The 27035-nt window shown below is 42.6% G+C and overlaps 1 protein-coding gene across 1 annotated transcript in view; it reads left to right on the forward strand.

Annotated features, from left to right (window-relative positions):
* UBE2J1 (ubiquitin conjugating enzyme E2 J1) overlaps positions 1-27035 on the forward strand; it is a 61066-nt gene that overhangs the window by 16704 nt on the left and 17327 nt on the right. The window contains exons 2-5 of the mRNA XM_034766049.1: positions 3481-3554; positions 9829-9960; positions 12439-12523; positions 15531-15636. Coding sequence (XP_034621940.1) covers positions 3481-3554; positions 9829-9960; positions 12439-12523; positions 15531-15636 — 397 coding nt within the window. The remainder of the gene's footprint in view (positions 1-3480; positions 3555-9828; positions 9961-12438; positions 12524-15530; positions 15637-27035) is intronic.

Raw genomic sequence — 27035 nt, forward strand, 5'->3', positions numbered from 1 at the left:
TGTGTGAGAGAAAAATGACCAAATCATGTTTGTTTTCACCAGGATGGATTTGATTTAAATATTTATTTATTTAAAAACATTTTTGCTGTTAACAAGCATGTTGTCTCTGGAGACACAAATCCGCAGTTTGGGAACTGCAAAACTAAGCATTTCTGATGGTATCATCTAGACTGAGCACTGAGTCTCATTGGGTAGATAGAAAGATTAACCTAAATAATCTATACAGAAGCCACTGGAACCCCATAAAATTGGGTCCCTAATCCATGAACTATTGGAACTCATTTACAAAACTTTTCTTAAACATTACATGAATATATTGTCTCATACTATAAAATTAGAATTTATAATCCCTATTCCATGATGAGATATCTTTGAGCTATAATGTATCTTAATTAAAACTATCTTTAGATAGTTTTTCCCCTAAAAAAGCATTTTATCAAAAAAAAAAAAAATCTGATGTTTTTATTTATTTATTTTTTTTAATCATTGATTTTTATCCACCCTGGTTTTCACTTCCCTTTGAGGAGATGTGAAACTAAAAGGAACCAGGTCAATATGCTATTGCTTATAGTTTTCACAAGCCACAACAAAAGTGTCAGACCCCTGGTGCTATTCACTATGGAAGGGGACTAAAAATTAAGTCTGCGGGAAGATTAGGCCTAGTTTTCACTTACCGGCTGGTCCGGCGGCACGCCATCGATGTTCTGGGATCGATTTATCGCGTCTGGTTAAGACGCGATAAATCGATCCCGGATCGATCCCGGAAGTGCTCACAGTCGGCGCCGGTACTCCAGCTCGCCGAGAGGAGTACGCGGCGTCGACGGGGGGAGACTTCCGGCCGCGTCTGGACCGTGGTAAGTTTGGACTAAGGTATTTCGAATTCAGCTACGTTATTAACGTAGCTGAATTTGCGTACCTTAGTCCGAAGTCCGGACTAAGTGGGGACCAGGCCATAGAGTAGCATGCACAACTTCTCATCCCTTGCAATATCAAGAAAACTGCAAGAGGGATGGAGTACAGGAGACCCCCTCCACACTCATAGCATCCAGAAAGTTGGCAGAAGTGTAAAAGTGTGAGAGGTCCACCCTTGTAGTAAACATGAGCATAGGTGCCGACTCCGTGAGTGCTGCGGGGCTGGAGCACCCACGGGGGAAAAAAAAGGGTGCTCAGTACCCACCAGCCATAGCTGATTGGCGACGCTGCTGATCTGCTGTTTGGTGCCTCGGGAAGGGGATTGGGGGAGGGCAAAGAACAGCAAGTTGTGAGTGGAGGCCTCGGGAGTCTGGGGGTGGAGCGAGGGCAGGGGCCTTAGTGGCTGGGGATGGAGTGAGGGTGGGAAGAGGTGGAGCGAGGGCAGGGGCTTTGGAATGCCCCCCCCCCCAGGCGAAAAATAAAAGTCAGTGCCTATGAGTATGAGGCTGAGGGTGGAAGAGGAAACACAGAGAGCTTCCTTCTCTTTCATTCCAGTAGTCAGAGAGGGTTGGGTGGGTGTGGGGCTTCACACTTACCAAACGCTTATTACTATGAGAGTGTTATGAACGATAGAGCTACCATGCATGGTCCAGGGACAGTACCCTGATAGAAATCCCAGCACGCGTACCTTTCCAAGCAACTGGGAAGGAGTGGAGGCTATCTCTTCACCTAGCCTGATTAGCAGTCCCCCTCCCCCCCCTGTTTTTCATACATCTGTGTCTATTAAGTTTGGTCTCCTGTCTACTAGGCATCTGGTTAACTTTCCACTGTTGACCATGTAGATATGCGTGAGAGTGTACGAGAGGGGAGAGAAAATTGATGGGATTACTGACAAAAGAGAGTGTTGAGGGGAGAGAAGAAAGGAGTTACAGAAAACATACAGGAGGAGATAGAAAACATTTCTGTAATAATAGAAAGAGATGAGAGGGTGGAGGCAAGAGAGAAGGAAAAATGGAAATATACTGAAAATAACTCAAAAAAAGATCTGTTTTGAAGGTTGGATAGGGAAATGGAGTGGAGTAAAGACGGGAAGGAAAAAACACAACCGAAGCAAGAGAGTCCTAGTAAATAGGGCTGGTCAAATAGTACTTAACAACTATATTATTCAGTGAATGTCACTGGCATTTGTAAAATAATTTCATTTGATACTTTTGTGGTATTTGACTAGCACTAAAGATAGCTAAGTACTTTTTGGCAGTTATAATATTAGATGAATACTGTAGAATGTATTCAGCATTTTTTCCCCACTATTTGATAAGCTCTAATATTAAGTTACATCTTAAAAATATGATATAGAATGTTTTACATATTCACAATATTTTACAAATAAATACAGCATCCAACTGTTCCACTCCTCTAAATTGCAGGAGGCGTGGCATTGGTGAGGTATGGCGTTGGGCCTCAGTGCAGAAAGTACTTAAGCATGTACCTAACTTTAAGCACATAAGTAGTCCCCATTGACTTCAGTGGGACTGTTCATGTGCCTGAAGTTAAACACGGGCTTAAATACTTTCCTGAACTGAGGCCTTAGTGTGGGAATGGGGGCACAAGTATTTTTCATCCTTACTGGTAGGCTTAGTTCTCAAGGTAGGGTAAATGTTTCGAGCACCATGTATGTATGGTTTCAAATGGCAAAATGTAAAGTATATGATGTGTATGTCCATGTACTTTCCAGTGTTCAGTCCTCTCGTAGAAATCTCTCAATGATTTTGTTTGAACTGTTAAAGACAATAGTTATGTAACTTTCCTGACTGTTAGCGGTCAAGGTGTCAAGTTTTTTAGGGCTTGTCTTCACTAGTGTGCTATATATATCGTTATATATCAGTTCAGCTGTGCTGATGTAGTGCGTCTGGTGAAGATGCACTATGTTGATGGGAGAGTGGTCTCCCATCGACATTATTACCCCACCTCAATGAGATGTGGAAGCTACGGCAGCAGAAGAGTGTCTCCCGTTGACATAGCCTGGTGTAGACAGCGCTTTAAGTCAATGTAACTTACGTTGCTCAGGGGGTGATTTTTTCACACCCCGGAGCAACGTAAGCTACGCCGACTTAGGCAATTGCTGAAATGCAAGGAGGTTCTTCTTGTGATAAAATGTAATGATAGGTATGCCTTGTTCATCTGTGTTTATTAAAAGCGATTGTGAAATCCTAGTACATTTTTTTTATATTTCCACCCCTCAGCTTTAATGTAAGGGCTGAATTAATAAATCACATAAAATTTACTCATAATGTCCAAATACGTTATTTGGGAAACTGTGAAACTAAATATAATTTTTCTCAGAACTTAATGCTCTTAGGATACAGGATTTAATGAGTCATATCTGAGTAATTCATCATGTGTATCTTGGAGAAGAAGGAAGTCAGGTGGGAGAAGCATGGTGTTCTAGCCCATATAAGCTGCTTTGTTAGATGAAGTGACTCCTTCAAGATAGTGCTAACAAAATCTTCTGTATATTTTTTTTTTAAGGGAGCTTTTCATATTGATATACCAAATTTCCTTTTTCAGCTGTCAAACGTTTAATGAAAGAAGCAGCCGAATTGAAGGATCCTACAGATCATTACCATGCACAGCCCTTGGAGGTTAGTTCCTGTGTATATTCACTGTAGCTGCTCGTTTGTGTCTGCTGTATAATACCTAATATAATTTTTCTGCCTGGTTACATTGCTTTAAGTCCATACATAATATTTAATTTTGGTTTTGGAGATTAATAGACCTTATTAAAATGGTCAGATTTTTATTTTTTCCTTGAAAACTATCAGGAACATTTTAAATCTAATGACATGTCATGGACTTGACTCATCAGTAAAAAGTACATAATAAAAATTAAGATTATATCTAAGGGGTCATGTCACATTGTTGCAATATGTTTTTCCCCTGGGGATTGCATAACCTCATAATTTAAATGTGAAGTGGTTATGCATCCAAAAAGAAATTCATGTTATGTTTTGAAGTTACCCTAGCAGAAAGTTTAAGGCTAGATCCTGTAATTGGAGTGACATGTGTGCAGCCCTGTGCATACATAGGAGCCCATTGAAGTAACTGGTGGTTCAGTATGAGCAGAAGGGAGCAGTTGCAGAATCTCACCTTTTTTAAAAAAAAAAAATTCTTACCCTAAAGATGCTATCTATGCTGCAGTCTCAGTCCTGGACATTTTATAAACAGTCAAAAATTTGAGGAAAGGAGAAATTCTAGCGCTGACAAGAACGAAACTTAAAAAATGGTTATTTGTATCTATAGGCTTGTGTACATAGAGCAGTAATGCAGACTTTGGGGGTGTGATTTTTAAAGTGCACTAAAGCAGCAGTTCTCAAACTGTGGGTCGGGACCCCAAAGTGAGTCGAAGCCTGAGCCCTACCAACCCGGGTCAAAGCCAGAGCCCAAGGGCTTCCGCCCTGGGTGGTGGGGCTCAAGTTACAGGCACTCTGCCTGGGGCTGAAGCCCTTGGGCTTTGGCCCCCCTGCCCAGGCCAGTGGGGCTCAGGTTTTGGCTTTGACAGCCCCTCTTTTTCCCCCCCTCTCTCCCCAACCTGGGGTGGCAGAGCTTGAGTGGGCTCAGGCTTTGGTCACCCCTCCTGGGGTCGTGTCGTAAATTTTATTGTCTGAAGTGGGTCGCAGTGCAATGAAGTTTGAGAACCCCTGTACTAAAGTGTTGCACAGTAATTTGTTCATGTAGACTTTGCTGGTCCACACTAAAGGTTCCCTAGTGTGCTTTAAGATAGTGCTGTTTGAAACAGTACTACATTCAAGTGCACTAGGGGAACATTACAAACAGATTACTCATTAGAATGTATAGAGAGAGAGAGAGAGCGCCCTGAAAACCCCTAATTTTTGGACATCTACATACAACTCAAAAATTTCTAAAATTCTAAAAAACAGAAGCCCTAATGTTGGGACTTCGCCATTTGGTGGAATTTTTGCAAAAAAGCTTAGTGCACTTAGCATACTTAGAGCACTTAACATGCTTTTGCGTGCTATAAAATACAGATTATTGTTACTGGTTAGCTTTTGTTTTTACTTGCAGTTTTTCTCCTGGATAATGATTTTGGTAAAATATTAACTTTCATTTTTTTTTTTTTACTTATATTTCTGTTTTAATTCCAGTGTTTTAAACCAAGTTTAGGGATAAACACCTGGATTTTTGTAATAGTAAGAATAAGAAGGCCTATTTCAGGATGTTATTTGCTGGTATTTTGTATGAATGTGCTGATTGCTTGTTAGGACAATCTCTCTCTCTCTCTCCTGGGGAGAGAACAGTGAGAAGCAGAACCTGAATAGATGTTGATAGTATCTCCCTCTGCTCCACCATGTACAAACTGTACGTCAGCTGCCTGGCAGCCAGGATCACGGAGTGGACAATGACCAGGGGAGCTATCAGCCTGGCCCAGAAGGGCTTCATGCCATCGGAGGGGTGTTACGAGCACAACTTCCTGCTCCAGACCGTCATTCAGATGACCAGGAGAACGTGGAAGCAGTGCGTGGTAGCATGGCTCAACCTGGCCAACGCCTTCGGGTCCATCCCCCATCATCACATCTTCGACACACTACAGGAGTTTGGGATGCCGGAGACCTTTCTCCACCTGATCCGGGAACTATACGAGGGCTGCAGCACCACCATCCGCTCGGTAGAAGGGGAGACTGCCGAGATACCGATCCGCAGCGGCGTGAAGCAGGGTTGCCCCCTCAGCCTGATCGTTTTCAACCTCGCCATGGAGCCGCTCCTGCGGGCGATCTCCGACGGCACCAACGGCTTCGACCTGCACGGCGAGAGGGTGAGCGTCTTGGCCTACGCGGACGACCTGGTCCTGATCGTGGATGACACCGAGAGGCTCCAGGGCATGCTCGACAACATTGGGAGAGCCACGGACTGGACAGGGCTCCGCTTCAATGCCAAGAAGTGCGCGACCCTCCACGTTGATGGGAGCAAGAGGGACTCGGTACTGACGACGGAGTTCCTCATCCAGGGCGAGTCCGTCGTCCCCCTGGCGGAGGGGCAGGCGTACCAGCACCTCGGCATGCCGACGGGCTTCCGCGTCCGGCAGACGCCCGAGGACACCATCTGGGAGATCCTGCAGGATGCCGCCAAGATCGACGCATCCCTGCTGGCGCCATGGCAGAAAATCATTGCCCTCAACGCCTTCCTGATCCCCCGCATCGCCTTCGTCCTGAGAGGATCCGCTGTGGCAAAGGTGCCCCTCAACAAGGCAGACAAGACCATCTGGCAGCTGGTCAAGTAATGGCTGTCCCTGCCCCAGAGAGCCAGCAACGAGCTCGTATACATCAAGCACAGGCACGGTGGTGCCAACGTCCCCTGCATGGGAGACCTGTGCGACATCGTGGTCGTCATGCACGCCTTCCGCCTCCTGACGTGCCCGGACTCCAAGGTGAAGAACGTCTCGACGGCCGCCCTGCACGCCGCCACCGAGAAATGAATCGGCAGACCTCCCTCCGACCAAGATGTGGCCACCTTTCTGAGCAGCTCCCTGGACGGCGAATTCGCCCGGGACAGGGGCGATCTTGCCTCACTGTGGTCCCGCACCCGCAACGCCATGTGCTGACTGGGGAAGCGACTGGGCTGCTGCTGGAATGGAGCGAGGAATGACAGGAGCTGGGAGTCCTGATACTGCGGATCGGAATGGAGGACAACACCATCGTCACCCCCGGAGCCAGAGGCACGCTGGAGAGATCCCTGAAGGCCGCCGTCCATGCGCTGTAGGTGGACACCCTGAAGAAAAAAACGGACCAGGGTAAGGCCTTCGAGGTGACCAGCTAGTGGGACTCCAGCAATCACTTCCTCCCCACGGGCAGCTTCACCCGGTTCGCCGACTGGCGGTTCATACACCGTGCCTGGCTGAATTGCGTCCCCCTCAATGGAGCCATCCGCCACGGGAACCGGGACAAACGCTGCAGGAAGTGTGGGTATGTCGCCGAAACCCTGCCCCACGTCCTATGCTTCTGCAAGCCCCATGCCAGAGCCTGGCAGCTGCGCCACAACGCCGTCCAGGACCGCCTAGTGAAGACCATCGACCCGCGCTTTGGAGAGGTCACCGTCAACTGCGCTGTCCCAGGCACCGACAACCCCCTGCGCCCAGACATCGTCGTCGTCGGACGAGGTTGGAAAAAAGATCATCCTGGTCAACGTAACGATTCCATTCGAGAACAGGACCCCGGCCTTCCGTGAAGCCCGAGCCCACAGGCTCGAAAAGTACGCCCCCCCTGGCTGACACCCTGCGGACAAAGGGCTACGAGGTGCACACCGACGCTCTGCTCGTTGGGGCCCTGGGTGCCTGGGACCCATGTAACGAATGCGTGCTGAGGACCTGTGGGGTAGGCTGTCATTATGCGCGGCTCGTGAGACGCCTAATGGTCTCGGACACTACACAGAGCACGTCACCGGCCACCGCCAATACTGGGAGTGAGCCGGGGAGACCTCGTGCACCCACAAGGGGGAGGAGACCTATAAACCCCCCCTGCTGGACTTTATTCCCTGAGCCCTGAACCCACCGAACCTAACTGAATCCCACCACGTGAGGGTCACCCCATCCCCATTACCCAGCCCACTTACTTATACCCATGACTGTCTCTGCTTTCTGTATGAGTGTTGGACCCTCACTGCTTGTTGGCTGTATCTTGATCCCGCCCACCATTTACCCCCCCACACCCAATTGGGGACATTGCAGTTATATATTTTGTGCTGCCCAACACCAAAATACGAACATCCCCCTATACGCTGTATGTTACCTCCAATGACCAATAACTGACGCTTCAAATTTTCTGAATCATTTATTTTTCAAATATTATCTAATAAACTTTTAATTCTGTCCTTTCAAGAGTGATAAGTAGGTGGGCAAACATAGAGCTGTGATCTAGCACTCAGCATTAGTCATGAGTAGGGATGTGACTTTGTCACAGTGTTGGTCACCACGGTCACCAGAACCTGTGAATTTTGCTGTTGATTTCAACTCAACTGTGAAAACAGTGAGCATGTCTTAATTAACAGGAAGCAATCATGACTTTTTCACGGTGTCAGCGGAAGTGAAAAAGTTAAAATGATTGGAATATGCAAACCTTTGAATAATGGTAAATAGCGGACAACAACAACGGCAACAAAATATGAGTAAAAATTGGCAAAGTGCTAAGCAACGAGCACAACAATATTCTCAAACATTTAATGAAAACAAAGGGAAGTTATTTTGTATGTAGTGCAGCATACATGTTGATTTTACTAGAAACACTAGCTATGACAAGAATCTGGAAAGTGCAACACGTACCAACAAGAGACATTACAAGTGAAGGAAAACAGAAATCTGAAACATCAGAAAACAGCTGTTTACTACTAAGATCGAAGAGCAGCTTTAAGGAGATATGAAGCTTTCAGAATAATAGAAGCCTTTTCTGCTTCTTGCATACCCTTGACAATTCAAAACTCAGAGGGTTTTCAGAATGCAATCTGGAACACACATTGGAGTTATACCTAGTGCAGACCAGTTCAGAAAGTTTTACTTAACGAAGAATTTTGAATATGACATTCAATAATTGGAGAGACAAGGTGGGTGAGGTGAGGTAATATCTTTTACTGGACTAACTTCTCTCGTCTCTCTCACCAATAGAATTTAGTCCAATAAAAGATAACTTCTGTTGGTGAGAAAGACAAGAGAAGTTAGTCCAGTAAAAGATGCTACCTCACTCACCTTATCTCGCTAATATCCTGGGACTAACGTCCCAAAACTGCATACATTTAAGATTTAAAAGAAAAATTGCATGGCTTTGAAGGAATCAGCGTGGTAGCAGATGAAGCTATTGATGCTGAAGACAGATATGTACTCGATATTCTCGCCATCCTTGGCCGAACAAGCAGTGACAACAAAGCTACTTCAGCTCCATGTGAACAAAACAAGCTGGAAGTATTTTTGTTGAGCTACGAGGTTTTGGAAGCAGTTAATTTAAAACAGTAAGCTAGGCAATAAGGGAAACTGTTGTTGAGAAATTCATAATACCATTTGATTGCATGACAGATAATGCCACCTATATGGTGAAAGCTTGGGATTGAAGTTTGAAACCTTTATTTCTAAATGCAGTACACCTGATGTGCATGGTGCATTTGCTTAACCTTGCTGGCGATTTGTGGATGAAAATACTTTTAAAAGTAAATGCATTTGTTGTGGCTATAAAACAAGCTTTCACTGTCTGCCCTGCAATGAAAGCACAGTTTTGTATGTTTCTAATTGAAAAAGGGAAAAGTCCTTGCATCCCACCAACCTCTGGATGGAATAGCTGGTTCAGAGCATCTCTTTATCATCTTGAATATGCTGAGGATTACATTTCATTTTTTAGAAAGGGGAATGATCATAATAGTTTAATGTGTTGCAGAGGTTAATCTCTGCAAATCTGCATAAGTTAGAGGCTCTGGAAGAATTAGAGGCTCTAAAGGAGTTTGTACCACAAATCATGAATACTTTCATGGGTTATGAAGAACCCACAGTTCAGGCTCATTAGGTGAAAAATAACTGTGATCTTGTGCTGTGAGCTGAAAGCTTTGTTGAAACTTACCAACATCCAACAACCAAAAATTGCACCTCTAGAAAGCACAATAAAAAATAAGTCATACATGGAAACTGATTCAACCTCCCACTTTTGCCATCCTGCTGCTGCTTTTTTCAGTGCTGTATTGCTTCTTAACTGTAGCCTTTGCAATGCTGCACTGTCATATAGTAGTTATCCTCATTTAGCTTTCTTCTGATTTTGAATTTTTGCTATGCTACAGAGCTACAGTCCATGCTTATTTTAATAAAGTAATGATTATCTGTTTTTGTCCTGCTCTCTCTGACTTGTGTGCTCTTGTTTTTTTGGTTTTTAGGATAATCTTTTTGAATGGCATTTTACTGTTAGAGGCCCTCCAGATTCGGATTTTGATGGAGGAATTTATCATGGACGAATAGTACTACCACCAGAGTATCCCATGAAACCCCCAAGCATCATTCTGTTAACAGTAAGAGTATTTAGCAGTCATCCTTTATGTATGGTCATTTCAATTAGAGTAACCTTAAAAGACGTTAACAAATCATTTTTGGCAATATGAGAGAGAGTTCACTTAGAGAAAAGTGCAGAATTGTGGCTTTTTATTTTGTTTATCCACTTGTATACCTGTAAATGAGACTAAATGAAAAATTTGAAGACTATTTATGCAAGATTACATACATTATGGAAAAACCACTGTAGGATGAACTGAATTTAGTGCTTTGACCACTGAAAGAGGAGGGAAAATAGTTCCCCTACTGCTGTGGTAGGAGGCATAATGCCATGCCATTTGATTCACTTTGGAATAGTGATATAGGCAGGGACAGTTACCTATGTTGCTTGCTGAAATGTTATTTATAGTAACTGTAATGAAATATCTGTTTATTAAAACACTTTAAGTTCTTATTCCAAGGCCAGAGAAACAATGAGAAATAGTGGATGAGCAAACAAACTGAGTGATCTCGTCTTGAGAGAGGTTTATGATCCAGTTTCAATTGACATCAACAAGAGCTGCATGTGCCCAGCACCATGCAGGACCTTGCCTCAAATTTGTGTCAGGAGGATTTTATTTAGTAAATAATTCAATATTTGTGTGTGTGTGTGTGTATATATATATATATATATATATATATAAATATATAAATAAAGAGTATTAAAGTTGCAAAGACAAGCACTTAAAACTTAAGAAATGCCAGAATTAAGGTTACCTATGCAACCTTAATTCAGAACCCTTGTGCATATGCATTAAGATTCAAGAATGGAAAAAAATATGTGATCATGTAATTAAAGACTGTATCATAATTAAATTATATACAGGGGGCCATATTGACCCCTCTACTTGGGTCGTCAGCAGGGTTTTGGACTTTTGGATCTACCGAACAAATCTCTACCACTTGAGTTAATGGAGTAACTGGTAGTAGTAGGCTGTTATCCTCTATGTGGACCAGCTACTAGAAGGGGATGAGACACATGCTTTTCTAGTAGGTTTCACACCTGTTTGTTGACAACAGAGGAATGTTAGATGCTCAGGATTCCTGAGTTCAATTCCAGGTTCTGAAGGGGAGCTTGCTACAGTGGTTATGGACCCTTCTGTTTCTGTGCCCTCAGCTTGTTCCTGTCCTCCTCTGTTCCTGTACACCCCTGGTTCCTGACCCTTCAGCCTCTGCTTCTATTCATCCCCACTCCCTGGGTCCTTTCCTCTTCCTCTGCTCCCCTCTACCCTCTGACTCCTGCAGCCTCTTCACCTACTCTGCATTCCATTTTGCTGCTCATCCTTTACACTGGCTGTGTGTCAGACAGGGAGCATAGATAGTGCAGGAAGGACAGTTTCACTGCTCTCAGTCCTGTGCCCCGAACCACAGTGAACCCCAGCAGCTGGGAGGAGTAATTGCAGGGAAGATCCTGCTCAGCCCCTGGAACACTGAGGTGAAGCATGCCCAGTGCAGATGGAATCATCAGAAAATTTAGCTGCAACACTCTGTCAAGCCTCTAGTAAGCATGTGCAAACTGAGATTTTTCAAAGGGTTATAAATTGGTCAAATCTGGATAATTTTCACTGGGATGGCAAAAAGCACTTTCCTGGTGTCAAATTTTAAGTCCCTCCGAAGCAGAGAGGTGCTAGAGTTTCTGAACTGATTTTTTTTTTTTTTTTTTAAACAAATGTTAACGGGCAAAACAATGTATTTTTTTCCTAATCTCATTCTTGGAAACTGCTGAACTGTTTTAGCTATATTCATCCGAAGAAGTGGGCTGTAGTCCACGAAAGCTTATTCTCTAATAAATTTGTTAGTCTCTAAGGTGCCACAAGTACTCCTGTTCTTTTTGTTTTAGCTGAAACTTTCCCCTCCAAATCAGCCTCTCGTGAACACTCAACATGGATTTGAAAGTATCAGGCAACCTTAACTATAGATGGTGCTACCAGCTCTGCCTGTATATATAACAAGAGCTAACCTTTCACCTTTTGCCAACGCTTAAAATATGTTTTGGCAAAAACGTGACCACATCATAGTGACCTTAACTTCTAAATTTTTTTATATGATTCAAAAATTTGATTATGATCACCCATTATTAATCAATTCCAGTACATTTTCTATAGTATTCTTGGCTTTTAAATTTTGAAGTTATTCTCATTTGTCATATGAAATGTTGCAGATCTTAAAAGTGAAATACAGAACTCACTTTTGGAGGATTTCTGCTATTTGTTATGTTTAAAAGATATCTTACAATTGTCTTCAGTGCTTTGTGCAGACAGCAGCAAGGGTGGCTTCAACAAATCTAATCTAGCTTTATATTGTTGTCATTTGTTCAGTTGTTATATGATGTTTGCAAACAGATTTACTTGAAAAGATTTTTACCGTTTAGTTTTTTTGGTAGAAGCTAGTTTAACAAGGAATATTTGAGTTGAAGAATGTCTTTTTTTGTTTTTCTTCCCGGACTCCCTTCCCTGAAGGCCAATGGCAGGTTTGAAGTAGGGAAGAAAATTTGTTTAAGCATCTCAGGACATCACCCTGAAACGTGGCAACCTTCATGGAGTAGTGAGTATTACTTAACATTCAATGTAATTCTTCTTCAGCAAAACATTGATGGACACCAACAAAACTAGTTTTCAGAATTATATTCTTTGTGAAATTATCCATTATCTTATCTCAGTTTTATACTGTGCTCAACAGCATATCATTTAAGCACATTGCTTGATATATGGGCCAAGCTCTGATAACATGCAGAAGAATTTCTTCTACTTACTCCCCTGACCTCAAGGAGACACTGGAAATAACATTGTTTCAGCTTCTGTCCCTTATAGAGAAATAAGTAGAATGGAGGGAAGAGGCACATGGTTTTAGTGTTGTCATTTTTCCTGGATAAGTTGATAACTACACTTTGAATTTAATTCATTTCTATTAAGCTCACTTAATTGTAAACAAATCTTAGTTGAATTGACAATGGAATCAATATCTTATTATAGTATCTATTGATCACAGGATTAAAAAAAATAAATTCCAAGACAATACCTTATTTGCTGAATGCCAACTAATTGTATGTTTCTCCAGGGGTAAAGTAAAGGGTACATAGGAGTCTTGGCTGGTGCTGTGAGCACTTCCTCTCCTGTTTCAATCTAATTTAACCCTTCATGCCACTTTCTATTCAAGTTAGCAGGGCTGGCCTTTAGGGTCTGAAAACTCCAAAGCTATGCCCCAACTCCATTTTTGGACCCACATACACGTCCATATTAATCTCCATTTTTAATCAGAATAGGAAAAATAGCCACTGAATTTATGGAGGTCACCTTGGTGTAAATTAATCACTAGGGTTGAAATATGTCACCCTAATTTTCCATAAACAACATGGGTTAGTCACAGTTTCCACCACAGTTGTCTGGAACTAGCTGTTGGGACCTGTATAGCCCATGATCATAAGTCCCATGGGTTTTCTTTTTTTATGGATGCCAGGACTATGGCTACCACTGACACTAGGCTGCCTTGAGTTCTGCAGATTAAATGGTTCCTCTGCTGAGTTGGCAAGATAGTCTCTGGCACAAGCAGGGATACTGCACGGTTGCAAGCAGCCAAGCCAAAGCAGACAGAAGTAGGAAGGCTGTCTCCCCTCAACTTGAGCAGCAACTACAGCATACTGGAAGGTGGAACCTGGTCTCCCACCCACCCACCCTCAGCAGCACCCTTCCTCAGTCTTGTGAGAAGAGTGGAAAACAAGAAGCACCATAGGAGAAGTCTCCTAGGGAGAGAGTAAAGGGGGCTGATCTCAAGGGAGAAAAAAAATGGGGTACCCAGGAAGGGGAAAGGTAAGGTAGTATGTTTGAGATCAGTGAAGGGATGTAAATTGATGAGAGAGGGAGGTATAGGGAGGACTCGGAAGAGACAATGGAATACAGATGGGCTCAAGGGGGTGGGAGATCAAGAGAAGTATGGTGAGCTATTGATATTTATTTGCCCCGGGTAAACGAGCAAGTAGAATTTTACATGACTGCGTATATAAAACATTTTGAGTGTTTTAAATTTATAGTTATGAAAAATACTTTGAATCCTATTTTAATTCCTAGTCTGGTCACTTTAAGTTTTCCTTCTGAATCAGCTTGAATAGCAATATAGGTTGGATATTAGGAAAAACTGTCACTACGAGGGTGGTGAAGCACTGGAATGGGTTACCTAGGGAGGTGGTGGAATCTCCATCCTTGGAGGTTTTTAAAGCCCGTCTTGACAAAGCCCTGGCTGGGATGATTTAGTTGGGATTGGTCCTGCTTTGAGGAGGGGTTTGGACTAGATGACCTCCTGAGGTCTCTTCACTCTAATCTTCTATGATTCTATGAGTAGTGTGTGGTCAACTGAGTAACATGATTTGTAATTCTGACATGGCACTCTGTACTAAATGAACGCTATAAGGAGAGGGGAGGATCCAAGACCCTGAGTTTAAAATGACTGAATGGTTTTTGCTTTTTGTAAGTCTCACTGCACTATACTTCTTATACCTTTGCCTGAAGTGGGAAGAGGAGGAATCATGCAGCAGGATGCATTGCAGAAGGACCCATCTTTTTATGTCCCCCTCCGCTCCCTCTATCACTGTTTGTTTTTATGCCATATTGTTGTTAATTTGTCCCTACCCTGGCTGTAAATTTCACACTTAAATATACTGAAAGGATTAAATTCTATGACCAGAGTATTGTGGAAACCACGGCTCATAGAATTGTGCATGAATCAGCATGTTCTGCTGAAGCAGAATTACAGCTATGAACATTTTGACGCTGCAGAATCGCAGGAGTTCTATTAGCAGAACAATTTTTCAGTCTCTGCTTAATAACTTTTAAACTTTTTTCAGCAATTGTTGAGGGCTTTTGTGGGCAGTATATATGCTGCTGTGGTATTTATTATCTGTGGGTTTGTATGTTAATTTTCCTAGGTAACACTTCTGTGATTGCCTATTTAATTACTGTTATGGTGCCTTAAATTTTCATATAGGCATTGTTTTATTATATATAATAAACAGTTGTAATAAATCAAAAGAAGAAACGTACACATGACAGGTATGTTATGTTCGTTGCAGACGCACAGAAAAACTAGTCCTTGTCCCGATGTGCTGACAATCTAAGGCCCAAATTTAGCAAATAACTGTACGTAGGCCATGCCAACTTAATCTCCTTATTATCGTCCTTTTCCACCCTATTTCCTCCCTCCTTGTTTTGAACTCAACTGTTCATTTTGATCCATTATTTCTATGGGCCTTAGCCTTTCTTTTCTGTCTTTATCCTCTGTCCCCTTCTATCAGCCATCACTTCACCATCTCCCCTTACGTAACCCTTCCATCTGTGACTCCTTGCCATAAAAGAAAAGGGATTTTTCTTGTATTCTCCTTATTTTTTGTATACTATTTTTGTTGGTTTTGGTGTGATTACAAGAAATTCTCTTCAGACAGAATGGAATCTTTATAGGCAAAACTCATTACTTTTTTTTTTCCTCCACAAAGTCTAGACTTAATTAAGTAACAATTCTGGGAAAAACTTAATTTGAATCTTTATTTTTTTCCCAATTTCAGTAAGAACAGCTTTACTAGCCATTATTGGTTTTATGCCAACCAAAGGAGAGGGAGCCATAGGATCCCTAGACTACACACCTGAGGAAAGAAGAGCACTTGCCAAGAAGTAAGTCTTCTTTTTTTAACATCTCCAACAATCTTTAATATAAAAATCATAGATCTGTAGGAAAGAGGATTCCCCTTTCCTCTGATCTGGATAATCACTTCTGGGATTGTCAGTCAATTGGAAATAAGCAACTATATATCAGGATTATTATTATTATTGTTAATTTATTTCTTCAATGCCAACAGTATGCTTGTGTCAATGTGACTACATTTCTGGTCTTGTTTCTTTTCCTAAGTTGGTTTTGCCTTCAACATCAGTTCCCTTTAAAATTTTTATGTCTGTGAAGACTTTCTTTCTGCACACCAGGCTTATAGGCTGTTACCTTATCATGTAACATCTGTGAGAAAATGGTAGGAGTGCTAATGCCATCTGTACATTTGTTACTGCAGCCCAACAGACTGTTTTGCCAAACCGATTTCTTCCTAATAAAAAGAGAAGTAAAAGGAAAGTGATAGTTTTCAGGACCAGTGACTGGTCTCAGAGGTCTAATTGCAGAATTAAGGCAGTGGATCAATGGATCTTCATTTTGCATATCAAGGCAAGATCCCTTGCTCACCCTTAGAGCTTCTTAACTGGACTTTTTTTGAAATTCCAGTTCCAATGAAGGGAAACTCTAAATTGTCTTATTACCTTAAAGGTGAAATGGTTCTGTGGAGTCACTACCTTTATGTCATAGTAGAATCTGAATAATAAATATAGCTCTTAGAAGCAGGTAGTAATATAAATTTGTTGGTGACAAGTTTTCTCCTAAGTGGCAGTGTCTCTTAAACTACAATCCCTTATTCTCTTCCATGCCTTGACATTCAGATTTAGTCGGGCATATCAAGCCAAAAGACCAAACATCGCAATGGAAGGTTGATGTGAATTTCCATTTCTAGAAGGGGTGAAGACAAAGTATGTGTGTTACCTAACATTGAGAAAAATCTTTCAGCTACTGTTCAGAAAGATGCTAAGTGCACAAAGTCTGGAGTTGTGTGGCCCAGTTGAAGATTGAGCAGTTAGTTCTCTCTAGGACTTTCTTCTGAAAGAAGACGTAATCTCTAAGAAAGGTACACCTCTACCCCAATATAACGTGACCCGATATAACATGAATTCTGGTATAATGCGGTAAAGCAGTGCTCCGGGGGGGGGCTGCGCACTCTGGCGGATCAAAGCAGGTTCGATATAACACGCTTTCACCTATAACACGGTAAGATTTTTTGGCTCCCGCGGACAACGTTATATCGAGGTAGAGGTGTATTAGCAAAACGAGATACTTTATGATGTATTTGCAAAGTGATTAACAATAGCTTATATGTAGGTGTTTGATATCTTACATGGCTAGAGCTCTGTGGATGAATTTACAGGATATGCAGAGCAGTATTTCTGACCAGAACTTCATTTAATGGAAGTCCTTTAAGAAAGTAGACCTTGGTCTTTTGGTATTTGGCTTCCTCAATGTTGCAGTCTTAATCTTAAATAAGACTTTCATTAATGTTATGTGTTCAGATGCGACAACACTTTGTTCATTCAACCACACTGCCCAATGTGAAATGTCCTAGATTACACCACCTCTGCCTGCCGATTCCAAAGGATTGAGTCAGTAGAGTAGTTTTTGAAGTAAGGACTCAGCATTGGACAAAAGGCTGGTACTTAGAGTTTTATTACCTTAACACTCCTGAGATGCAAAGAGATCACAACAGATTCCACTTGCTAATAGTTTTGAGCATCCCTCTTGGCGGCAAGAAGGTAGTGAAGGAGTAAAGTGGGTCAGTATATCAGTGCCTTGACACAAAGGCAGTGTGGAAAGCTCAGCTTCATTTCGGAGGCAGCATGTCAACACATACAAGATTAATAAGAATGGAGAATTCTAAAGGATAGCTTGTCAAAATAAGGCACCCAGGAACTGCAGGTCCTATTGTGACTGAGAGTCCCTGATACTAACATCTGTCATCAGTCAAAGCAACTTGCTTGAGAAACTATGTCAACCTCACTATGACTGGATCATCCATCAGATAATCCATCATATAGATTTGGGAGCACAGTTAGTAAAATGTTCAGCCAATTGGTGTGTGGGGGACAGTCTGGATCTATTGACCTTTTATTTCAACAAGGATGTTGAATATTGTGGCATCTGATACTCTGTTGCATTAAAGAAATACCCACGTTGCCTCTCTTCAGACCATTCTAAACACAGCTGCGTAGATGATCTTCCTTGTCTATTGCACTGATCTTTCTTGTCCATTCCTCTGATCATATTACCCTCAATCTTTTTGAATCCTTTAACAGGCTTCCGCATTACTACCACATCAGATTCAAGATTCCTTTTCTCACCTTCCAGGCCCTTAACCAACTCTATTTATCTGTCTTTTCTCTTACCACATTGCTCCTTACTCTCAGTGATGCCAGCCTGGATTCTGCACACATCCTGTCTCGATTTGGGGTGCAATTCAGACCAATGATGATGTGTCACTGCCTGTCCTGTAGCCCTGGGTGCCTTAAATGCTCTGCTGCTGTGGTTCACAGCTCAGGCACCAGTTGCCAGCAGACAAGCATGCAGCCCTGGTTCAGCACTCTGACCCCAGCAGTCTGCCTGCAGCACAACAGCCCCACCTTGGTCTCCACCAGTCTAGGTCCCTACTTGCAGGGTGACCTCCAACACCCTCCCAGTCCCAAATTTCCCCAAAACCATCAGCCCTGAAATGGGCAGCTCTCCTGTAACATTCAGAAGAGTAATATGGTCCTCTGGTCCTTTAAAGAGACAAAACCAGAGCAACTTGTTGCCTTAACTGGAGTTAATGGTCACTTCAATTCAAACACAGCACTGGCTTGGTTTAGATTAAAAGTAAAACAAGTTCATTAACAAAAGGAGAGTTTCTAAGTGAGTTCAAGTACAAGGGATAAAGACAAAATAGTTACAAGCAAATGAAAGTAAAATACTCTCTAGTGGCTAAGACATAACTCAATAAACTATTGCCTTGGTTCAAGGTAGATTTCTTACCGTCTTTTCTTTCCTGCCATGACTGTCTCTTTCTCAGTCAGGACCTTCCACAGAAGTACAAGGTGCTGGTTTCCCTTGTCGTCTTAGGTGAAAGATCTTTGCCTAAACAGGTTTTTCACCTATAGTCAGCACCCAGAGACTTCAGCCACCTTGGCTGAATGACCCTTCTTTCTCAGCTTGCAAGAGCTGTGGCCTCTTGTGTCTGTCCAGTGATTGATGCCAAGATGGCGTCTTCTCTTCCTTATGTCTTCCCAAACTCACTGTTTCATCCCCGACTCAGCCTTATGCTGTTCTTCCTTTCCTGTGGACTTCCTATCCCATTGCTGAGTCGTACATAAATGGGGCTTCGATTGATTTTTTTGGTCACACCTTGCTTAATTTTATTTGAGACAGGTAGATGGCTGCCTTCCCTCCTGTGTGTGGGAGAAAACCTATTTCACAATTATATTAATCACCAGAATGTCATTAGCTTTCATAAAAGACCTTGCTCGATACACTTTTTTATAATACAATAATATTTAAGGTTAAGATTTTGTCATTGTTTTTTTTAGTAAAAATCAGGGACAGGTCATGGGGGCCATAAACAAAAATTCACAGAAGCCTGTGACCTATCCCTGACTTTTACTAAAAATTATTGAGACAAAATGGGGGATGAGAGCCTAAACCTGGCTGCTGGAGGGGAAATAGTGGGAAGGGGTTCAGCACCTGCCACTGCTGTGGCTGACACTCTGGGCTCCCCCTCGGAGCTGTGGGGCCGGTGGCAGGGAGCTGTGGGGGGCCCCCCCTGCCCGGGGTCTCCCCGCTGCCAGTGGGGCTCAGAGCTCCGCCCTGGTCGCCTGCAATGGCTGAGAGCTGTGAACTGGCGGCTTGGAGCTCCGGGTCCCTCCACTGCCCACAGCAGCCAAGAGCTGCAGCAGCCCCTTACTGCCTGCAGCGGCTCAGAACGCTAGGGCCTCCTCTGGCTAACAGCTCCAGCCCCACTGTCCAGGGCTGAAGCGGAAAGTGTCACGGAGGTCTCTGGAAATCATGGAATCTGTGATTTCGGTGACCTCCATGACATAATCTTACTGTTAATAATATTGTATACAATCAGTTGATTATATTAGTTATCATTTGAAGTTCAGTCCCCTGTTTTTATAGTTCAGAGGCTATCTTACCACTCACTAAGTTGATGGCTTTGTTTGCCTTTTATGTAACTATGCCTTCATTGTGTCTGTCTGATGATGAGGCTGGTCAGACAGTTACGCATTCTTTTGTCTAGGGCAGAGTGGGATTATGTATTGCTTGTCAAACAAATTTTAAAACATAATTCTAGCATGTATCCGTAACTCTTTGTGCACATCCCATACGTACATCATGCTAGAATATTAATGATCAGTGAGTTACTCATTTTCCATTGATCTCTTACATAACTCCTAGATACAGATGATGACAGCAGAGTGTGAGGTGTAATGAGTATGTCAGGCCTGATAGGAATTGCTGATACAGAGTAGTGAACCCCCAGTGGGCCTTGGTATCACACCCCCATGTTTATTTTTCAAGGAGCCTTGACTTTGCTCCTTCTATCATGGCATCCTCTACACACACAACACATTACTTCATCTGATTAAAAAAGTCACTACGTTCTCCATTAAGTCCTTCCTCCAGACCCGTTTCTGCAGTGATGTCTGTAATAAATTAGCCAGTTAATTATGATTAGGTGATTAGGTAGTTGGAGATAGTATATTTGCATTGTGTTTATATTCCTCTTTTCCTCCCTTTATGTGTTGCTTTTCTCCTTAGATTGTAGCTTTTTCAGGTGTGTACTGTGTCTAGCATATTGTGGGTGCCACCAAACTACAAATACTAAATTTTCTCTGCTTTATGCCTCTTTTCCCCCTGATGGTCTGCATTGGTAGGAATATGAAATTAGCTGACCTTTTCAATCTCTAGATTCTATGAGAGCCCAGTGATTTTAATTGCTCTTGCTGGCCAGAAGGTTTATGCACCCGCTTCACTCTTTAGCCCCATTGTACAAACTTCTGGTTCTCAATCTTCTTTTGCAAAGTACTTGTACTCCAGAAATAAGAATGTCTTTTGCTGTTGTCTTGCCTTCTGAGGAAAGAGCATTTAGAAAAGTATGTATGTTATCCACAATGATCTGCACCAGCATTTACTCCAAGTGTTTTATTTGGGACTCATTGTAGAGAGTGTCACATTTTTGCCTGCACGTTGTACAAGTCCAGGAATGTTTGTCAAAGAAAATACCTGATTTTGATAGTGTTATATTTCTGTCAGCATCATGTGGACAAAGTATGGGTTCGTCCATTATTTGTTCTTTAAGGTCATAGTGTAGATTAGACCACAGGCTAAATTGCAGGATAGGGAAAAGAGATGGCTGGAGTTAATATAAGATACAAGAGGAAAAGTACCAAGAACTTGCCTGTGGGTGTGGGTGGCTGTGGTGGGGGGCGGAGGGAGAGAGACGTGTATAGCAGACAATGTCTATAGTATGATAGAATCATAGAAATGTAGATCTGCAAATGACATCGAGCCGTCATGTAGTCCATCCTCCGGCACTGAGGCAGGACAGGGTATAGCTAGACCATCCTGACAGGTGTTTTCTAACCTGTTGTTAAAAACCTCTGATGTGGGGGGTTCCACAGCTTCCCTTGGTAACCTGTTATGGTACTTAACTATACTTATAGTTAAAAGTTTTTCCTAATACCTAACCTAAATTTCCCATGTTACAGATTAAGCCCATTACTATTTGTCCTACCTTCTGTGGACATAGAGAACAATTAATCACTATCTTCTGTATAATAGCCTTTAATATATGTGAAAACTATTATCAGGCTCACCCTCCCCCAAGACATCTTTTCTCAAGACTAAACATGCCCAGGTTTTTTTTTTTAACCTTTTCTCATGGGTCAGGTTTTCTAAACTTTTATCATTTTTGTTGCTCTCATCCGGACTCTGTCCAATTTGTCCACATTTTTCATAAAGTGTGACACCTAGAACTAGAGACCAGCCCCAGCTGGAGTACTCACCAGTGTTGAGTAGAGTTGAACAGTTCTCTCCTGTGTCTTGCATACAACACTCTTGTTAATACATCCCAGAATGATTGGGGAACAAACGCTAGTAGCAATAATAGGGCTCAGATGTTCCTAGATGTGCTTGCTGATCAATTCCTTTATCAAGTGGTAGCTGAGCCGACGAGGGGGGAGGCCATTTTAGATTTGATTCTGGTAAGTAGTGAGGACCTTGTTGAGGAAGTGGTAGTGGGGGACAACTTGGGCTCCAGTGATCATGAGCTAATTCGGTTTAAACTAAATGGAAGGAGTACCAGAATTAAGTCAAAGACTAGGGTTTATAATTTTAAAAAGGCCAATTTTAACAAATTAAGGGGACTGGTAAGGGAAGTGGATTGGGCAAACGTATTAAGGGATCTAAAGGCAGAAGAAGCCTGGGATTACTTTAAGTTAAAGATGCATGAGCTGTCAGAGGCCTGTATCCCCAAAAAGGGAAAAATATTACTAAGCAAGAGATTTAGACCGAGCTGGATGAGCGACCGACTGAAAGGGGCGATTAGGAAAAAACAGAAAGCGTACAAAGAGTGGAAGAGGGGAGGGATCAGTAAGGAAACTTACCTTAGTGAAGTCAGAGAATGTAGAGATAGAGTGAGAAAGGCCAAAGGCCGTGTAGAGTTGGACTTAGCGAGGGGAATTAAAAGCAATAGTAAGAGGTTTTACAGCCATATAAATAGGAAGAAAGCAAAGAAAGAAGAAGTGGGACCGCTGAAGACTATAGCCGGAGAGGAGATTAAAGATAATCTAGGCATGGCGCAATATCTCAATGAATATTTTGCATCGGTGTTTAATGAGGCCAATGAAGGTATTAGGGATACTAGCACCGTTACAGAGGGGCATACAGGATGGGGGATTACCGCATCCGAGGTAGAAACAAAACTAGAACGCCTTAATGGGACTAAGTCGGGTGGACCGGACGATCTTCATCCGAGAATATTGAAGGAATTGGCGCGGGAAATAGCAGGCCCATTAGCGATTATATTTAATGAATCTGTAAACTGGGGGGTGGTCACATTAGACTGGAGAATAGCCAATGTGGTTCCTATTTTCAAGAAAGGGAAAAAAAGTGACCCGGGTAACTATAGGCCTGTTAGTTTAACATCAGTAGTGTGCAAGGTGCTGGAGAAGATTCTGAAAGAGAAACTAGTTGAGGACCTTGAGGTTAATGGCAAATGCGATAAATTACAGCATGGTTTTACGAAGGGCAGATCGTGCGAAACGAATCTGATCTCCTTCTTTGAGAAAGTAACGGACTTATTAGATAAGGGAAATGCGGTGGACCTAATATACCTGGATTTTAGTAAAGCGTTTGATACAGTACCCCATGAGGAATTATTGGTTAAAATGAAAAACATGGGGATCGATATGAAAATCCAGAGGTGGATAAGGAATTGGTTAATGGGGAGAATGCAGCGGGTCGTATTAAAGGGTGAATTGTCGGGTTGGAGGGAGGTTACTAGTGGAGTGCCTCAAGGTTCGGTTTTGGGACCCATTTTATTTAATCTATTTATAACTGACCTCGGGACCGATTGCAAGAGTGGGCTGATAAAGTTTGCGGATGATAGGAAGGTGGGAGGAGTTGCAAACTCGGAGGAGGATAGGGATATTCTGCAGGGAGACTTGAATGAGCTTGTGAATTGGAGTATCAGAAATAGGATGAAATTTAATAGTGAAAAGTGTAAGGTGATGCACTTGGGGATGAATAATAACAATTTTAGTTACAAGATGGGGACGCATTGGTTAGAAGTAACGGAAGAGGAGAAGGACCTAGGGGTCCTTGTGGACCGCAGGATGACTATGAGTCGACAATGTGACGTGGCGGTGAAAAAAGCCAATGCGGTCTTGGGATGTATTAGGCGAGGTATATCTAGTAGGGATAGGGAGGTCCTGCTTCCGTTGTATAAGGCGCTGGTGAGACCTCACTTGGAGTACTGTGTGCAGTTCTGGTCTCCCATGTTTAAAAAAGATGAACTCAAACTGGAACGGGTGCAGAGAAGGGCGACTAAGATGATCAGAGGAATGGAAAACCTGTCGTATGAAAAGAGATTAGAGGAGCTTGGGTTGTTTAGTCTGACAAAGCGAAGGCTGAGGGGGGGATATGATTGCTATCTTCAAATATATCAGAGGGGTTAATACAAGGGAGGGAGAGGAATTATTCCAGCTTAGTACTAATGTGGACACGAGAACGAATGGATATAAACTGGCCGGGGAAAGTTCAGGCTTGAAATTAGACGAAGGTTTCTGACCGTCAGAGGGGTGAAATATTGGAATGGCCTTCCGAGGGAAATGGTGGGGGCGACGGACCTGTCTGGTTTTAAGATTAAGTTGGATAAGTTTATGGAGGGAATGGTTTAATGGTAAAACATAGTAGCCAAGGAAAACCAAGCAATGGTACATGAATAGCATAATGGCCAACAAGGGTCAGGCTAGAGACTCTTGCCTATATGCTCGGGGTATTACTGATCGCCATATTTGGGGTCGGGAAGGAATTTTCCTCCAGGGAAGATTGGCTCAGCCTCTGGAGGTTTTTCGCCTTCCTCCGCAGCGTGGGGCAGGGATCACTAGCAGGAGGGTCTCAGCCGATTGAAGTCACTAAAACACAGGATTGGGGACTTCAACGGCAGAGTCCAGGGAAGGGTCTTGCGGCCTGCAGCATGCAGGGGGTCAGACCAGATGATCATAATGGTCCCTTCTGACCTTAAAGTCTATGAGTCTATGATTTTTCTCAATTGCATCATATTGTTGACTTACAATGAATCCCAAACTCAATATAACCTACAGATTCTTTTCAGCAGTACTACCACCTACCTAGTTATTCTGCATTTGATTTTTTCCTTCCTAATTGTAGCACTTTGCACTTGTCTTTATTGAATTTCATCTTGTAGATTTCAGACCAGTTTCTCCAATTTGTCAAGATCCCTTTGAATTCAAATCCTGTGCGCCAAAGGGCCTGCTAGTGTGGTGTCATCTACTAATTGTATAACCTTACTGTTTATTCCATTATCCAAGTTTGTGAAAATACTGAATAGTACTGGACCCAGGCAGACCGCCCTGTGGGACTAGATGCATCCTCCCAGTTAGACAAAACACATTGATTGCTGTTCTTTGAGTCTGGTTTTTCATCCAGTAATACATCCACTTTATAATTACTTCGTTTAGACTGTTTCCCTCGTTTCTTTATGAAAATGTAATGTGGGACTATATCAAAAACTTTACTAAAATCAAAACATGTCAGGTCTACAACTTCCCCCTATGCACTAGGGACCAATAACTCTGTCAAAGAAGACAGTTAGGTTGGTCTGGCATGATTTTTTTTTTTCCTTGACAAATCCATGTTGGCTATTCTTATTACACTATTATCCTCTAGGTGCTTACAAATTGTTTAATAATTTATTCTTAGACTTTCAGGCCAGAAGGGACCATCATGATCATCTAGTCTGACCACTGGCACATTGCAGACGACAGAAACTCGCCCACCCACTCCTGTAATAGATCTATCACCTCTGGCTGAGTTACTGAACAATTCAAATCATGATTTAAAAACTTCAAGTTACAGAGAATCCACCATTTGCTCTAGTCCAGTGGTTCCCAAACTTGTTCCGCTGCTTATGCAGGGAAAGCCCCTGGCGGGCTGGGACAGTTTGTTTACCTGCCGCGTCCGCAGGTTTGGCCGATCGCGGCTCCCAGTGGCCACAGTTCGCTGCTCCAGGCCAATGGGAGTTGCTGGAAGCGGTGCGGGCTGAGGGACGCGGCAGGTAAACAAACCGGCCCAGCCTGCCAGGGGCTTTCCCTGCACGAGCGGCGGAACAAGTTTGGGAACTACTGCTCTAGTCTAAACCTGCAAGTGACCTGTGCCCCATGCTGCAGATGAAGGCAGAAAATCTCCAGGGTCTCTTCCAGTGTTAACCAGTGGAAAATTCCTTCCCGATCCCAAATATAGCAGTCAGTGGGATGCTGAGTATTTCAGCAAGACCCACCAGCCAGACACATGGAAAGAATTTTCTGTAGTAGCTCAGAGCCCTCTCCATCTAATGTCCCATCACCAGGGAATATTTGCTACTAGTAGTCATAGATCGGCTGGCACCATTGTAGGAATCTCATCATTCCATCCCCTCTGTCAATTCCAGGAGAGGCAAAGTTGCTTTTGTAGTGAGCCAGCCACTCCCAGTGCCTATTCAAGCCCAAATTAATGGTGTTAAATTTGCAAATGAATTTTAGCTCTGCAGTTTGCACCGGACTCCTTGTTGTTTTTGTGGATACAGACTAACACAGCTGCCCCCTGATACTTGACACCATGCAAGGCACTAAATTTAGCCGTATGGAGTGGAAATCCATCAACCTCATAAAAAAAAACTTGCACAGATACAGACACAAATCATCTTAGTCTCCAAGTGCAAACAGATGGACATCATACTAAATGGACTGAAGGTAAAAAATCCATTGCAATCGACATACTATACTGACTATGGTTTGAGAGATTGCCACACACTCTCAAAGAAACTGAGGAACCACCTGATCAGCATCCTGTACAGCAGACAGGAGAAGATCAAGAATGAGCTCTCAAACCTGGAGACTCTCATACAAAACCAACCTTCCACACAAACTTCCACGTGGCTGGACTTTACAAAAACTAGACAAGCCATTTACAACGCACACTTCACTTCTCTACAGAGGAAAAAGGAAAGTAAACTGTCTAAACTCCTATATGCCACAGGGAGCTACAACAGTGGTACCCTTAACTCACCCAACAATATTGTTAATCTATACAACCACACACTTAGGACAGACTCTTCTGCCGGGCTATTTCGGGGACTCTCTTTCTGCCCCACAAAGCTTCGTAACTCATTAGCTTCCTTGTTATTTTTTTTTTTTTAAGTTTTGTGGAGAAATAAAAAACATTCTGAAACTACTTCTAAATAATTTTTGAAAGGGTTAATTTAAAAACCAAAATCTTGGCTATACCTAAATGAGGGCTATTTGCTATTTTGGGGATTTGTGTGCGTGCGTGCAAAGGCCTGTCATTGAAAGTCTACTATTCGCATCACATAATGAAAGACCCCATCATAATACACACGTGTAATGTAATAGAGTCAACGCTGTGATAGGAACCTTAAGTCTGGATTTAGTGGGTATAAAGTTTCTGTGTTGTTGCAATACCATGGCTTTTTGCATCATATATTTTGCTGGTTCTGATAATTAATTTAAACAGACATTAATAATGTTGGTAATATCTTTAATATAATAAGAGGCCACAGAAATATTATGAAAACTGGGAGTAAATATTTTCCAGAAATTAACTCTAGGAAAGAATATATAGAATTCTAAGCCCAGATTTTTCAACACTGCAGCCA

Source organism: Trachemys scripta, chromosome 3, assembly GCF_013100865.1.
Source record: "Trachemys scripta elegans isolate TJP31775 chromosome 3, CAS_Tse_1.0, whole genome shotgun sequence".
NCBI classification, from domain to species: Eukaryota; Metazoa; Chordata; order Testudines; family Emydidae; genus Trachemys; species Trachemys scripta.